The sequence below is a fragment of the Mustela nigripes genome, chromosome 15 (assembly GCF_022355385.1).
Source record: "Mustela nigripes isolate SB6536 chromosome 15, MUSNIG.SB6536, whole genome shotgun sequence".
Lineage (NCBI taxonomy): Eukaryota > Metazoa > Chordata > Mammalia > Carnivora > Mustelidae > Mustela > Mustela nigripes.
Window position 1 is genome coordinate 56,022,318 of NC_081571.1, and position 15,762 is coordinate 56,038,079.

At 39.9% G+C, this 15,762-nt stretch overlaps 1 protein-coding gene across 1 annotated transcript in view; it reads right to left on the bottom strand.

The window, feature by feature from the left end:
• Positions 1 to 14,369, bottom strand: part of OBI1 (ORC ubiquitin ligase 1) — a 44,823-nt gene extending 30,454 nt beyond the window's left edge. The window contains exons 1-2 of the mRNA XM_059378265.1: positions 14,234 to 14,369; positions 1,505 to 1,640 (exon numbers count right to left, since the gene is read on the bottom strand). Of these exons, the coding sequence (XP_059234248.1) occupies positions 1,505 to 1,640; positions 14,234 to 14,305 (208 nt within the window). The 5' untranslated portion in view covers positions 14,306 to 14,369. The remainder of the gene's footprint in view (positions 1 to 1,504; positions 1,641 to 14,233) is intronic.
• Between the last annotated feature and the right edge of the window lie 1,393 nt (positions 14,370 to 15,762).

Consider the following 15,762-nt stretch of genomic DNA (forward strand, 5'->3'; position numbering starts at 1 on the left):
TATGATAGATTATGAATCACAGCATTAACTGTATGCCATAATGCAATACAAATATACTTAAAATGAATTCTTCCTGAGAGCTCTTCACCTATGCTGTGGTTATTTTCTTTGTTGTACTTAGTATCATGACGGCAAAGGCATTTTACAGATATTCTTTTTCAGGACGTTCTATCCAAGTACAAGGATGAATGAGCTATTTTACTTGAATTAATTTATGAAATATCACTTAGATATCAAGGCAGGAAAAGCGACGTGAGGAGAAGCTGGGGAAAACACATTCAAATTATTTTAATCATCAGAGTTCACAACAGAAAAATATTTCTTTACCGTATTTCACCCAGGTACCAAGAAAGAAACCTTGTAATAATCTCTGATTCCTTCTTTGGATTTCTTAGTTTCAAAGTCCTACTAGTTCTTCTTTTGTTCTAGTATATATCTTCCTTTGCATTCCCACTATAAGAATCTTACTAAGTCCATTTTCCCTAAATTGGGATTATTACAATCACTTCTTAGGTTTTCTGAAAAGTGTTTTCTATACAAATGACAGATTCACTTTCAATTTTTCCTAAAGCAGAAAAAGTAAAAATCATTTTAATTTCTGTAATCTAAGAATTATAACTTACAAAATAAAATCCAAAAACTAAAAAAGCTCTTTAAATACTTAATATTTCAATGATCTTCTAGTTCAAGTTTTATCTCCCTTTTACCCACACTGGTATGACACTCAGTGTTAAGGATAAAAAATAAACCGGATTCATGTTCTCCCTTAACTGGGTTTGAGCCTCTTACCTAACATACTCACATTGTGTCTCTTCCCTTCAACCCAACTCACATATCATCACTCAAGTAATATTCCTCAAGCACATTTTGGATTTTGCCACTCCCTTGTTTAAAACCATCATCTCACTTTCCTCTTCTATTCACCCACAGAGCAAGTCCCTGAATAAGTTTATTACTCAAGATTCTCCGCACTAGAGTCTCACTTGACTTTTTCAGTCTTATTTCAGTAGTCAGACCCAAACTAAACTACTGATCATTTCTAAAAACATGCTTTGTGTTTTCTAACTTCTAATCCTTAGTTCATGCAATTTCCTCTGTATGAAATGCCCTTCCTAATCTTTACCAGTTGAAATTTTATCCACTCTTAAATCTTGTGAAGCCACCTCCTTTATGAAGCCTTTCCTGATATTCCCAGCTGAATTTCCTTGCCTGAATTCTATAAGCCTCTTTTGACCTTTAGCATCTGCTGCTTTAAACCATTAATATTTTAGTCCACATGCATAGCCTCCACCATAATGTTAATTCCACAAGGCTCTAAGGTTTTTCATAGTGGCTTGTGTACCTCATGTGTTCACTTACAGATTATGCAAATGACCACTCCATCCAGGATGACAGTGGCAAAATGATGTCAGTGAAAATGGGCTATTTTAGTCTTTCTCCAAATATACACTATTTAGAGATTGTTTCAAATCCGTTTTTGTGTGTTTATAAAATAGGCCCTTACCAATAATCTCTTTGCAAGGATTTTCAGGCGTGATGGGGACTCTGCAAGCTGGACACTGGCTATTATTCTTCAACCACAAATCGATACAAATTGAACAAAATACATGGTTGTTGATGCATATGACAGGCTGACGTACCTTTGAAAAAAGAAACATTACTTTTAGTACAGGGCAACAGTCATAACTAGAATCCCAATAGGTTTAGTTTAGAGCAAACTCTAGTTTGCTCTAGTTTCTCTAGAGTATAGCAGAGTAGGTACTTTAAAAGGAAATTATTCAGGATTTATAAAAACACTGATTTATAACTTAAACAGCAAAAAATATTGACAGAAATAATGACATATACTAAATATAAAAATCATTGACTCCATCTATATAACCACAAATACTAATACATTTATATAGTCTTATATTTTACAAAGGGCTTTCACATGTATTTTCTCCATGTTTTAAAGAGTCCTGTGAGGTAAACACAGTAAATACACCTCATAAATAAGGAAACCAAACTGTGAAGAAACCAGATGGTTCGGTCAGGATTAAGTAGGTGTTCTGACTGTGTCTAGTTGTTTTATAAGACAAAATAGAAGAAAGAAGTTACTTTAGTTTTCTACCTGATATTGTTTGTTTACACATTTAATGTCTATCTCTCCTATTAGAGAGGAAGCTGCATGAGAACAAGAAATTCCTTCATTTCATTCATTCCTAAATCTCTGATGCCTAGAAGACAGCCTAGTACACAGTAGGTACTCAATAAAAACTCATCAGATTAAGTAAATGCTATTAAGACAGTATTTAACATTAATTAGTTAGAAACTGCCAGAGGTAATAATAACTTAATGTTCTTCAAGTAGCAAAAATTTTTAAATAAAAACCAAAATGACATGAAAATGTTTAGGCTTTCACTTGATTCACAAGGTCATGTTACTGTGGGACTCAAAACACATTATAGCATTTTCAATATTTTCCTGTTCATTTTTATTATTATAAAAATGCCATTTTACAGTCCTTCTACACTAGAGATCAGAAGATTAAGAAAAAACACAGAAAGTACTGGGAGAAGAGAAAGAACCACCACAAACTACTTATTTTTTTTATTATGTTAACTTATCCACCATATAATACATCATTAGTTTTTGATGTAGTGTTCAATGATTCATTAGTTGCATATAAACACCTAGAGCTCATCACAACATGTGCCCTCCTTAATACCCATCACCTGCCACCCCATCCCCCAATTCCTTTCTTCTGAAACTGTAAATTTGTTTCCTGGAGTCCAGAGTTTCTCATGGTTTGTCTCCCTCACTGATTTCAACTCGTTCAATTTTCCCTCTCTGTCCCTATGGTCCTCCGTGTTATTCCTTATGTTCCACATATGATTGAAACTATATAAGTTATCTTTCTCTGCTTGACATTTGACTTAGCATAATCCCCTCAGTTCCATCCATGTGAACGAGAATGGTGGGTATTCATCCTTTCTGATGACTGAGTAATATTCCATTGTATATATGGACCACATCTTCTTTATCCATTTATCTGCTGAAGGGCATCTCGGGCTCCATCCACCATTTGGCTATTGCGGAAACTGCTGCTATGAACACTGGGGTGCAAGTGCCCTTCTTTTCACTTATGTCTGTATCTTTGAGGTAGACAGCTAGGAGTGCAATTGCTGGGTCACAAAGCACTTTCTACAGAGAAAACGCTTGTGCTGCTCTATGTCTGCCTCAGAAAGATAATGAGTATTCATTAATTTGAAAGGGGGCTCTACTTTCAAAGAAATCACAGATGTATGGCGATCCATGAAAGGCAGGAAATCATTCTAAGTCTCACTATAAAGAACTCCATGGTCTTAGCCTAGCTTTCCAAACACTAAGATGCTCCCTTGATTATGAACATTAACATAAGAAAACTAAACAGAAAAGATGATTCAGCATGAAATTAGACTTCCTTATGGAAAAACCAATTCTAATTCATTCAGTTCAACTAATCTGAATGAATGAATGAATAAATGAATAAGACCATGAAGGAAAGTTTCCCATACTCTTCTTCCAAAGTGCTCCTACCTATAGCAAGGACTGAATGCTTATCTAGAAGGTATTCCTTGTCAGAGTCTCAAGAGGCAGACAAGTTCAAATTTCCTTTACAGGTTCTGTTTTTTTCCTAAAACTCATGTAATTTGTCCAAGCTCACCAATATATATTTGCGGGTGTTTTTACTTCATCTTCAGTCATGAAATGCCTTTTTTTTTTAAGAATTTATTTATTTATTTGATGGACAGAGATCACAAGTAGGCAGATAGGCAGGCAGAGAGAGAGGAGGAGGAAGCAAGCCCCCTGCTGAGCAGAGAGCCTGATGAGGGGCATGACCCTGGGATCATGACCTGAGCCAAGGGCAGAGGCTTTTAACCCACTGAGCCACCAAGGCACCCCAAGTTATGAAATGTTTTAAGAACAAAAAAATTTCTCAAACTAAGTACCAGAAAGATACTGCCAAATCTATCCTATAGCTTCCTGCAACACACACACACATACACACACACCCTAAATTACTATAATACTCCAAGAAGTAAGTGTACCCCGAAATCAAAAAATTCAACTAAAGAAAGAAAAGTTATTTCCCTGGACTTTTAGAGCAGTGATTTAATCAATCGATCAATTTATTTATTTTTAAAATCATGAACTGATCTAAAATGGGTGAAAGCCAATGGTCAAAACATAAAACTGTGCACATTTGGAAAGATTCAAGATGCTCTCCTGCTTCTTACAGGCTTCCCTCATCAGAAGCACATTTAAAGGCAATCAGTATTTTCTATGTAACTAATTCCACAAAAAAGGTTAAATATCTCCCCAATCTAAGAAATGGGTTTGGATAACTCAGTGGTTGGTGCTATCATTAAATAAGGTGAGAAAGATGGAGGAAGAGAAAGTCTGAGAATCACCAGCATAAAAAACGATGGCATTTAAATCGACAGGACTAGAGGACAGCCCTCCATGGGCAGAGTAGCTATGGACAAGGCATTCTATCAAGCAGAAGAAGGAAAAAGAGGAACAGCCAGCAAAGCGAACTAAGAAGGAGGGGACTGTGCTAGAGGACAGGAGCATGGTCTTACAGAAGGCAAGAAAAGAGACTTCCAAGAGGAAGACAGTGGCCAAGCATGTCAAATAATAAGAGAATGAGCTTGGGTGGCTCAGGCAACTAAGTGTCAGACTCCTGATTTCAGCTCAAGTCATGATCTCAGGGTTATGAGATCAAGCCCCATGTCAGGCTCCTCCCTGGGCATGGAGCCTGGGAAAGAAAAGGAAAGGAAAGGGAAAGAAGGGGAGGGGACGGGAGGGGAGGGGAAAGGAAAGGAGGGGAGGAAAGAAAGAAAAAATGAGCTTGGTATTGACACAGAAATGACTATGGGATTTAATTATATGGAAGTCACTGTGATGTTACTGACAGTTTACTGTTTCAGTAAATGGTAAGAATGGAAATTTGACTGAAGGCTGAGAGACAGTGACAACAGAGAACATAGACAATTCTTCATGTTTTGCTGTGAAGGAGTGAGCGTAAGAATTAAGTCCACGGTAAGAGATGCCAAAGAGAATGATACAGTTAAGAGGGGATATTAATGATGGAGGAAGAAGAGGAAGGATTAGAACCACAGGCAGCAAAATCCCTAAAAAGTCAAGAGGGAATAAAATCCAATGCACAAAGCAGAGGTTTTGGCTTTTAAGGAACTGAGGATCTGTCTTTCATTGTAACAAAAGGGAAGGCCAAGGGTGTCAGAACAAATGTAGAGGGGTTAGAAGATCTGTTGATGGAAAAATGAAAGAATGTTCTCATGTTCTAACTACTCCAACTGCTTATATTTTAATCATTAAATATGAGGAGAGGTTACCAGCTGAAAGTGAGAAGTGAGTATCAATATCAACTTGAGAAAGTAGAATAAAGCAGCTATTTTGAAAAGCAAGAAAGTAAATTTACTAGTAATTTACAATATAGCAGGATTGCCAAACGCTGTTGAGTTCCTATTTGAGATCTGCAATTTTCACTATAAACAAAAACCAATTAACAAAGGTGTGTGTTTTTCTTACCAATTTTTACCTATTCAGTTTCAGGCAGGAAGCAAATAAATAGATGGGTTCACTCAGAGCTGGATTTTTGCGAAGGAGAGAGAGAGAAAAGGGACTGATGATAATAAATGACCATGGCTAACAAGGGACATGAGTATATGAATGGTAATGATGACAATGAAAAAGTGATATTCATGGAGTCAACGAACTGGTCTTGATAAGGCTGAAGTAACGCTGGAGAGTAGGTATGATGAAAAGAGGATCAGAGTTAGATGCTTAGAGTCAAAATACCAGAGGTGGTACAGCTGCTTTCTTTAATGCTTTTTTCCTGGGCCATCTCATCTGGCATAGTTCTATTTCCTCTCTTAATCTCATGTATCACATGATGTTAACATCTTTTCTATGACAACTCCTGAGAACCCTCTGTAACTGGACCTCAGTAAGTGGCAGAGCTTAAGCTTTGAGAGACAAACCTGGGGCTAACTCCACCTCTGCCACTTGAGCTGTTCGACCTTGAGTAGGCCTTTTAGTTACAATGAGCATAGGTTTGTCTCTGAAGGTAGTGGCTTAGTATACTTTTCATCCAGGCATTAAGACTTAATAACGTAAAGATAAAAACACTGAGGGTTCCAGATAGCAATCCCTCAAAAAAAAAAAAAAAAAAAAAAAGAGAGAGAGAGAGAGAAGGAAAAGAGAAGGTATCAATATTACTGTATCTGTGCCTCGGAGCCAACTCCATGTAAGGCTCTTGTAGCTTCCTCAATCATATGTCCAAACCTGAACTTTGTCTCCTCCACTCCTTATCCAAGTTAATAGCACCACCACCTCATTACTTTAACTAAAATACCCAGCGCTCGCTCTGACTGACCCTTTTTACTTCGCCTCACCATCCAGTTGGTCACCAAATCCTGGTATCATATAACAAGTCTAAGTGCCCAGAGATTTTAAGATGCACCAATATTTTCTGTACCACAAGAAAAAAGAATGAAAAATGCTGCCAACTACAAAACGCAAGATGCCATCACTTTTAAGATACAGCCAGGTTTCAAAAAGGTTATAATGTGGAAAAATTATATCCCAGAATTGTCAAAACTTGGCAAATCTACCTCTAAATGTTTTTTGCTTTTACTTTTACCTGTCATGTATCCTTTCCTTTCCATCTTCACTTGAATAATGGGTTCAGGTTCTCATGGTTTTGCCCATGGATCTAGAGCAATGATCTCCTCCCACGCAAGCTTCCTGGCTTCCAAATATTCACTTCTGTCCACCTTTTTCTTTCTTTCTTTCTTTTAAGATTATTTATTTATTTGTCAGAGAGAGAGAGTACGCACAAAATCACGGGGAAAGGGCAGAGGGAGAAACAAGCTCCCCACTGAGCAAGGAGCCCGAAGCAGGACTTGATCCCAGAATCATGGGATCAATGACCTGAGCTGAAGACAGACGCTTAACCAACTGAGCCCCTGTCCACCTTTCCTACTGATAACAGAGCTATCTTTCTAAAATAGGAATTAGCAGCTTTCACTGCTCTCCTGCAAAACAGCAATGATTTTTCCCTGTTCACAATTCCAAGCATAGCATTCAAAGCATAATCTGGTTCATAAACAGCTCTTTCATCTGCTATTTCAATACTTGATATAACCTATACTTCAACCACACAGATCTACTTGATGTTCACCAAATTAATAGGAACAGGGGAGGCTCCTTTTTATTGTGCTCTCATTTCTTAGGTTGACATAACCTGCTGGTCTCAAGCTTCCCCATCAAAATAGAATCTCCATCAAAATAGAATCCCTTCTACCTTTTAAGATGAAAATAAAATGCTACCTCTTCTAAAATGCCTTCATTAATCCCTTTTAGAATTAACTGGGTCTTTGTCTGATTTTCATAAGGGTATTCTTTCTGCACTGATTTAATGTTCATTTCTTTCTGAACAGTACTTAGAAAGTTGCTTCCATCCTGCTTCCCTATTAGATTTCAGGCTCCTTGGGGGCAGCGGATGAACATCCTCATCTTTGTATGCACCAATAGCACTTGCTATAATGCCCTGCACACTCTAAAAGTGAATTCTGATGTATTAAAATGAAAGGCTGAAATAATGTTCCTAAAAGCATCTCAGGAAGCAAAAAAGTCAATGGCCACTACAAAACTGAAAAAGCCAGAAGTTTAACCTTCCCATTTAATATGCCAAATTCTATAAAAGAACAACCACAGGCAGATTACTTAGCTTTCTCCGCTAAGACCATTGGTAATACCACCACAGAAGAATCATTTTCACTGTCTAATACCTGGTATTGTCACTGTCATTGTGTTGGAGTTTTAAAACAGCTGACTAATTTCTTTGGACCAAGTACTTACCAGATGACAATTTCTTTTCTTTTCTTTTTTTTTAAGATTTCATTTATTTATTTGACAGAGAGATCACAAGTAGGCAGAGAGGCAGGCAGAGAGAGAGAGAGGAGGAACAGGTTCCCTGCTGAGCGGAGAGCCCAATGCGGGACTCGATCCCAGAACCCTGAGATCATGACCTGAGCCGAAGGCAGAGGCTTAACCCACTGAGACACCCAGGCGCCCTCAGATGACAATTTCTAAATAATGGTTTAAATTTAGCTTAGGAGAAAAAAAAATCTATAAAGAAATAACTACTAAAACAAATGACTTATTATTTATTTGACTATAACTTACAGGAGCAAAATACAAAGAATCTAGTCTCCCCTCAATTCCTGTCCACCCCTCTTCCTCTACCCAGATCCTGGGATATACAATACCCAAACACGCACATAATTTTTCTTAATATAATCTTCCTGAGATGCAGAAATAGTCGTAACTTGCCTGTTATTAGACTTTATATCCAATTTACTCTCAATGGGGTCTGTGGCAATAAAACAGTATTCCTATGAAATAAAAATACTGATGACAACAGCAAGTGACAAGTACAATTTCCAAACTCATCTGGAGTAAACACATCAAAATGATATTCTAGGGTAATACACCCTGAGGCTGGTGAGGAGGAGGAGAGAGAGAAGAGAAAGCAAGGTATAAAAAGTGGGCTCTTCTCACCGGACTGGGCCTGAGGGGCAGTCCTAGGTGCAGAAAGATTAACCCTAAATCTGTAATTCTACTGAGTAGTTTTCATTTCTTTTATTTTAAGATGTTTCAGTTTTAAGAGACCCTACCACCAAAGCTAATTTCTTAAAAAATAGAAGTACCTGAGAGGAGTCAAAGGGGTTATACTCTAATAACCATATCATCCTTGACTCACTTACTAGACGTTACTATACATTGGTTTATTAGGACAAGGTTTCTCATCTTCAGCACTACTGGTATTTTGGACCAAGGAACTTTTTGTTGTAGGGAGCTCTCCTGTATATTGTAGAATGTTTAGCTAGCAGCATCCCTGGGCTCTACCCACTAGACATAACTAGCACACCCCTGGAGTCAATCAGAAACATCTCTAGGCATTGCCAAATCTTCCCTGAGGGATGAAATCCACCCCCACCCCTTTGAGAACCACTGGTCTAGGATATTTGAATTTCCCTAATACCATGGCCCTGGTCGTGTCAAATTCATTTTCAGCTATGGAAACTGAGACTCAAGGAAATAATAATACAGGTTGTAAGTAGCAAAACCAGTATTTAAGCACCATCCATTGTGACTCAACTGCAAATTGAGTGCTCTTTCAAGTAAGAAATAGATTTTTCTTCCTTAGGCAGAGTTAGTAAACACTAGTCTGAGAGGAAAAAAAAAGAGGGCACATGCCTGAAAGAAGCAAAAGATTACAATGAAGACTTTGGGATCAGTGGGGGCTGTAGAAAAGGGCACTGATAAAGGTGATGGGAGGGAAAGACAACTTAACCAACTGGCCTGGCAATTACACTTAAAGTCAACTCCTCTGTTTTTTATCACCTTTGCTAGAGACTAGAGCTAATCTTTCTTCAAAGAATATTCCTTCTTGCACCTATGTCAAAATTTTATGGGCTTCATTAGACAAGACCTAGAAAGACTGTGGAAAAGAAGGCTGAGGTATAGAAATGATGGTAATAGCTCCCCCACTATCACCAAATTTGGGAATTTGGAACTTTTCAAAATAAAATTTCTGGATTGTTTTTGTTATGTTTAAAGAAATATTTGGCTCTGGATCAAATTTTGGTCGTAGAACTTTAAAACTGTGTGATCCTGAGAACTAAGTTCCTTAAATGCCTATTGGTCCAGGTCCCCATTTCTGTCTAGGTAAAACGAAAGGTAATACATTTTGCCCCACCTTTATCCCTCCTTAGAATGCTTTCAGGAATCTTATTTGTTTAGTAAGCATGCCAGCTATTACATACCAACTTTAAAATTACTACGATATATCAACACTTTTTTAAAGTTAATTTTCTCTTATGCTCTAAGTATGTTTAAAAACCCACAACATTATTATACATTTTTTAAAGTGTCTGCATTCTTTAAACTTAATTTGGAAAAAAGAAAAGTGTAGTCCATGTGGCTTTTTTCAAAGCAAATTACTTGTGACAGTTATGTACAAGGCTGTTCTTAAATCCACTCCTGGGAACTAAGAGGCAATCAGGACTCCAATGTGGGCTCAGTGTACTGAGGCTGATAACATGCTGGCCAATCACCAGCCTCTGGTGAACTCTGATGAATAAATTTAGTCAACCTAGAATGAGGACTCTAAGTTGCATAAAGCTTTGTACCTAGCCTTACCTTGTTAACATTTTTAATCAATAATATGGGTGGAAAGCAAGACAAGAAGTCCTCCCTGGGGGGGGGGGGGGGGGGAATTCTTCTTATGGTACTCTTAGCTGGAAACAGTCCACCCTATTACTGGACTCTATAAGAAACAGACACCCCACAATCGAAGGAAGCTGATTTCATCTCAGATTATTGCAGCCAGAGAGCTTGCCCTTACAAAAGTATAAATCTTAATATTGCAGAGTGACATAAAGCCTGATTCCCTTCTAAATGAAAGAGTTTATATTTAAAGATTTGCTATTAGGGTGCCTAGGTGGCTCAGTCTGTTAAGCCTCTGACTTCAGCTCAGGTCATAATCCCAGGTTCTTGGGGACTGAGTCCCACATTGGGCTCCGCACTTGGTGGGAAGCCTGCTTCTCCCTCTCCCCTGCTTGTGTCCCCCCCACCCCCCTCCCAGGCCCCGTCAAATAAACAACAACAACAAAAAAGATTCACTATCATGTCCATTCATGCCAACACAATTCCACTTATATTTAAACTCAATTTATATTTATAAATTCCACTTATATTTAAACCTCAATTTCAACTCCTTTTCAAATGATTTCAAAATACTCTCGCTTATTTATATTTATATTTATTTTAAAGTCTGGTATCCCAAACTGAACTCATACTCAAGTGAGGAATAACAATACAATATGCTAATGTTAAACACCATCATAAGTCTAGCTGCTTGGCACTTCACTACAGAACCTCCTACATCCTTTCATAAAACTAACTAGGGGCCACATGGGGAGATATGTCATTCATGGAAAAATGCAGACAAAGTCAACAAAGGTACTACATGCTACAATCATTTGATTTCACAGCATGAATCCTAGCTGAAGAAACAAATGACTGGAATTATCTAGAGATAAACTGGTCTGTAGCAATCTGGTGCCAGGACCAAAATGTCATTTAACAGATATCCTGAACTAGATGAGTCTATATTTCTGCTTGCTGGCCCACTAGCCCAAGGCAAAGGGAAAAAATTAAGGAGGAACAGGCAAGAAAATGTGTTACACAAAACTCATCTCACAGGATGTATACCTACATTCTTCAAGCCACACAGAGCTCTTGTGATATTGGCAAGGTTCCTAAACATTGTTGGGCAGAGAATCCACCTTTAAGACTGAGGTAGAGACAGGCAGAAAATTCAAGATGTCTAAACTGTCTAATTTTAAGTACATTTATAAATACAAAAGGTAAAGTATTGACAATGTGCATACTTAGGCTATCTCTACTACTTCTTTACCTCTCCGTTCTTCCCCATCCCACTGAGCATCTGTATTTTCTACTTAGATTTGAGATCTCTCCTACCCCCACTTTCTCCTTTAAAGTAATATGCATTTTTTTTCTTTACTGTGACCTTTCAGGGATAATGGTCCCTAATTCTGTTGAATAAGCAAAAGAAAAGGATCTTGCTGATAGTGAGACTTTGGGACAAATAATGAGGGTGGCAAAAGAATGGTTATCTGTGTGAGGGCTAGGCACAAAGGACCTTAAGGTAGATGTCAGAGTTGGCTGGAGATGCTGTGTCAGGGAGGTGGAAGTAACAATGGGAACATGGTACTTACTACCCCAGATTATGCTATCTCCAGTACCCCCATACCCCCACGAATTCCAGTATGTGGGGAGGGTAAATGACCCAAGCATATCAGATTTGCTTTAAATATACAAAAAGCAACTGTTCTATGGAACCAGTTAAACCTCAGGACGTACTGTAGCAATTTCCAGAACAAACAGGTATCACGTCATTGGGAAAGCAAATCTTCATCAAGTGAGTGCACTGCCTCAGAAAGCAACTGGAAAGAACAGTTACTTGAAAGGCTGGTTTCCTTATCTGAGGGCCTGTCTCAGCACCCATACTAAAGGTAACCATTCATTGAATATTATTATGTCCCAGACCTTATGCTACACACTAACATGAATTACTTGATATAATCATCCCAAAATGCAAAGAAAGATGTTGCTACTATTAACCATTCCCATCTTACAGATGAGGGCACTGCTCTGAAAGAGGTTTAGTAAGTTGTATAAGGTCATGTAGCTAGTAAACGTAAGAAGCTAGAACTTATGCAGTCTGAACATAGAACTCAGGCCTTCAACTACCACACCTTTAGATGACAGTTTATAAATCGTTCATCTTTTATTTGAAGATTTCATTTTAGAAAACTGCTAACAAATGTAGGGGAAAAAAGAGAAAGGAAGGGAGGGAAGGAAGGAGATCCCAAAGAGGTTTGCTCTCGTGAGTTTTTAGGAAGAAATCCACTGAAGACACAAATGATAATGATAGAGGTTGAAACTATAGGCTATAAGCCTTAATTTTCTCATATTTAAAAAGCAGGGTGGGTGGGGGGCAAACAGCCTATCTGTCTCACAGCACCGGTGAGAGGAATTAATGAAGTACTTAAATACATACAAAAGCATTCTGTAATCTACAGAGCACTATACTCTACTAGTATCATTTCTGTTACACACAAAAAGCATAGATAGGCAAAATCAACCAGGCAGAACACATTTTCAACACAACTACAAAAGGGCCTATTAACTAATGGAAACTAGATAAAAGCACAAAACTGAGGCCACCTAAAAATTATTTCCCAAGATGTTTCTATCAGCTTTTAATGCTACTGCTGGGAGTATATTTACTCAGAATTTAACATATGCTGGTGGGAACTTCATACCAGAATGCAAATGTAAACTAGCAAACACAAACATCACCTCCTCCTCCCAGCTATGTAAGTAAGGCAGTGGCAGCAAATGCCAGCTCAAATACCACCTCCATGCAGCCATCCTGGATTTCTCCAGTCAGAATTGATCAAGCCATCCCCTAGATACCTTCACAGCACATCTGCTCTTTCCTTGGCATTTCATTCTGAGGAATATCAAGTTATCAGTTGCTTCCCGGCCTGACTTCCTACTCCTTGAACTCAGTAAATTTCACACAGAACCCCAAAGACCTAAGGCAGAGAACCATGTTGGCTGGCACTCAAATGTTGGCTCTATGAAGTGTGTACGTCTCAATTCTGAGTAGGTGGCTGTAGTTTCAGTCTGCATTTTAGGGTAAACACAGACACATCACAAACGTAAAAAAAAAAAAAAATACAGTATCTTCTCCTTTCTTGATCTCTGCGTTAAAGAAATGCTCTTTTAAAAGCCAAATGGGAGGCACGAACGGAAACGGAAGGGCCGGCGACTGCTTTAGAACCTTCAAAATCCCGTTTCTAACTCAGAACTCCTCTCTCCTACCTAGTTTCACAAACACAGCCGGCACCTTCTGCAACACAAAGAGAGGGTATTCTAGCTCAAGGCTGATCCGTTCTTGGGAAAAAAAAAAAGACCGACCCGTGCCTCTCATTTTAAACACCACTCAGGGGCGGGTACTATTTACCCTTCCCATTTTGAACCCAGGCTAAGGCCACTCTAAAGGCTGGGGTCAGCAGGGGAAAGGAGGTTGGGAACGCTCAAGACTCCCCGGCTAGCACTGCGGGCAGGCCCAAGGACAGGAACACTCGCGCAGGGGTCTAAGGAATCCTGGGCCAGGCTCCCAGGAAACGTGCTTCAATGCGCTTCACTACACGCCACACGGGTGGCTCCGGGGCGGAAAACACCGTTGTGATTCCTTTCCGACGAGGCCTCCTTCGACGCCGGAGTCGGCCCGGTGAGGCCGCCGGCGGACGCAAGAGCCGCTTGGCCGCCCTCCCTCCAGACCCCAGGCCGCTGTCATCCTCCTCCAAAAGGCACACAGATGAACCTAGTCATCACGACGCGCTCCCTCCGTCCCCCAGGACGCGGCCTCCCGTAGCCTGAGGAAAACGCTGGCCAGCGTCTGCATACATCTCGGCGCCTCACGCCCCGTCCCCGCCACACACGGAGACCGCCCTGGGCTCCGGAGGGCGACTTCATACCCGACCCTGTTTCGTATTAGTGCCCAGAATCACCCATTACCTTCCCCAAGCAAATGTGGCACGTGATGGGCAGAGTGAGCGACAATGTAACGTTCTGCACAGTCTGAGCCATGGCAGCGTTCAGAATCCCGCCAACACGGAAGTCCCGCCGACGGCGGCTTCTCGCCGCGTCTGGGGCCGCGCGAGGCCGGCTACGGCAGCCCGGCAGGGCCATAGCCCGCCGGGAAAGGAAACGAAAACGCGCTTTCGAAACGCGCGGTCGCCAGGGCTTTTTTTTCTTTCTTTCCTTCCTCCTTCCCTCCCACTCTCTCTCCATTTCCTCCCTTCCTTCCTTCCTTTCATTTAAAAAAAAAAAAAAGAAAGAAAGAAAGAAAGAAAAAGGAAGGAAGAAAGAAAGAAAAGAAAAAAGAGTTCCCGTGTTGGGGAACTGCAAGATTCTTGAGAATGGGAAGGAAGGCTGTATATTACAGGCATCCGTGGAGGATCCTGAAAGTTTAAATGAGAAAGCGCGGAGCCTGGAGGAAGATGGGGAAGGCGATTTTAAATGCCTTGCCTTTTCCCAGAGGGCGGAAGGGCGGGGGGGAGTTTCCCCGTCTAAAAATTAAACCCTACACAGTGTGCAAACACATGGCGCAGTCTAAAGAGGAAGGGAAACGATGTTATCTCTACATTTTAATTTTCGAAACAACTTTCTGTCTCTCTCAGGTCTTTTTCCATCCTGAAATGAGGTAATGTCACTTAAAAGCAACAAAGAGTGATTGTCTCTTGATCTGTTTCCGAGACAGGTTACATTTTATCACAACTTTCCCTGAAGACATGCTTTTCGTTGGTCCTTCTGTGCTTTCTAACAGAGACTTAAGGGTCTGAGCCTCGGACTCTGATTTACACCCACCAGTGAGAATGCTGCAAATAGTGCAGGCCGTCCACACTCCCGGAAAGCACGTGCACAAGCGTTTAAAGCCTTCGTTTCAGGTGCATGTTGAATAAGATATGTGTCCTTGTGCTGTAGAACTCGGAAGGATGGTGTGTGAGGTTCTAAGTCAGCACTTCCTACCAGCGAAAAAGAAAAACTCTAAAAACTTCCTACCTCAATCTTGAATAGAACAGATTTGAAATTTAACAGCAGCTGCTTAAAGTGAGAAAGAGCCAGTGTGATTAAGTTATGCAAACAAATACAATTTGTGAGTAGCCAGATCTAGAAACAAATCAATGGGACGACTTTTGGTAATCTTTATGGAAAAAGAGACAGTATGATCACAAGAAGCACGTGGTCAGTGGAAAGGGGTTCTGGACCTGCATGGGGAGGGCAGAATTCCCTGCCCCAACAACTTCCTGGCTCTACTGGCTTCAGACAATTTATTTAACCCCTTTGCTTCTTAGGTTCCTTTTTGGTAAAGTGTGTGTGTGTGTGTGTGTGTGTGTGTGTGTATTAAATGAGGTCAATGTATGCTTAAGATCATGTTTCAAAGAAACAGACAATAATGAGACTGGACCAAATAGGAATTCACCTAAAGAAGGCCACGTCCAGTTCAAAATTGTCTCACAGACAACAGTGAGAATTCTAACAAA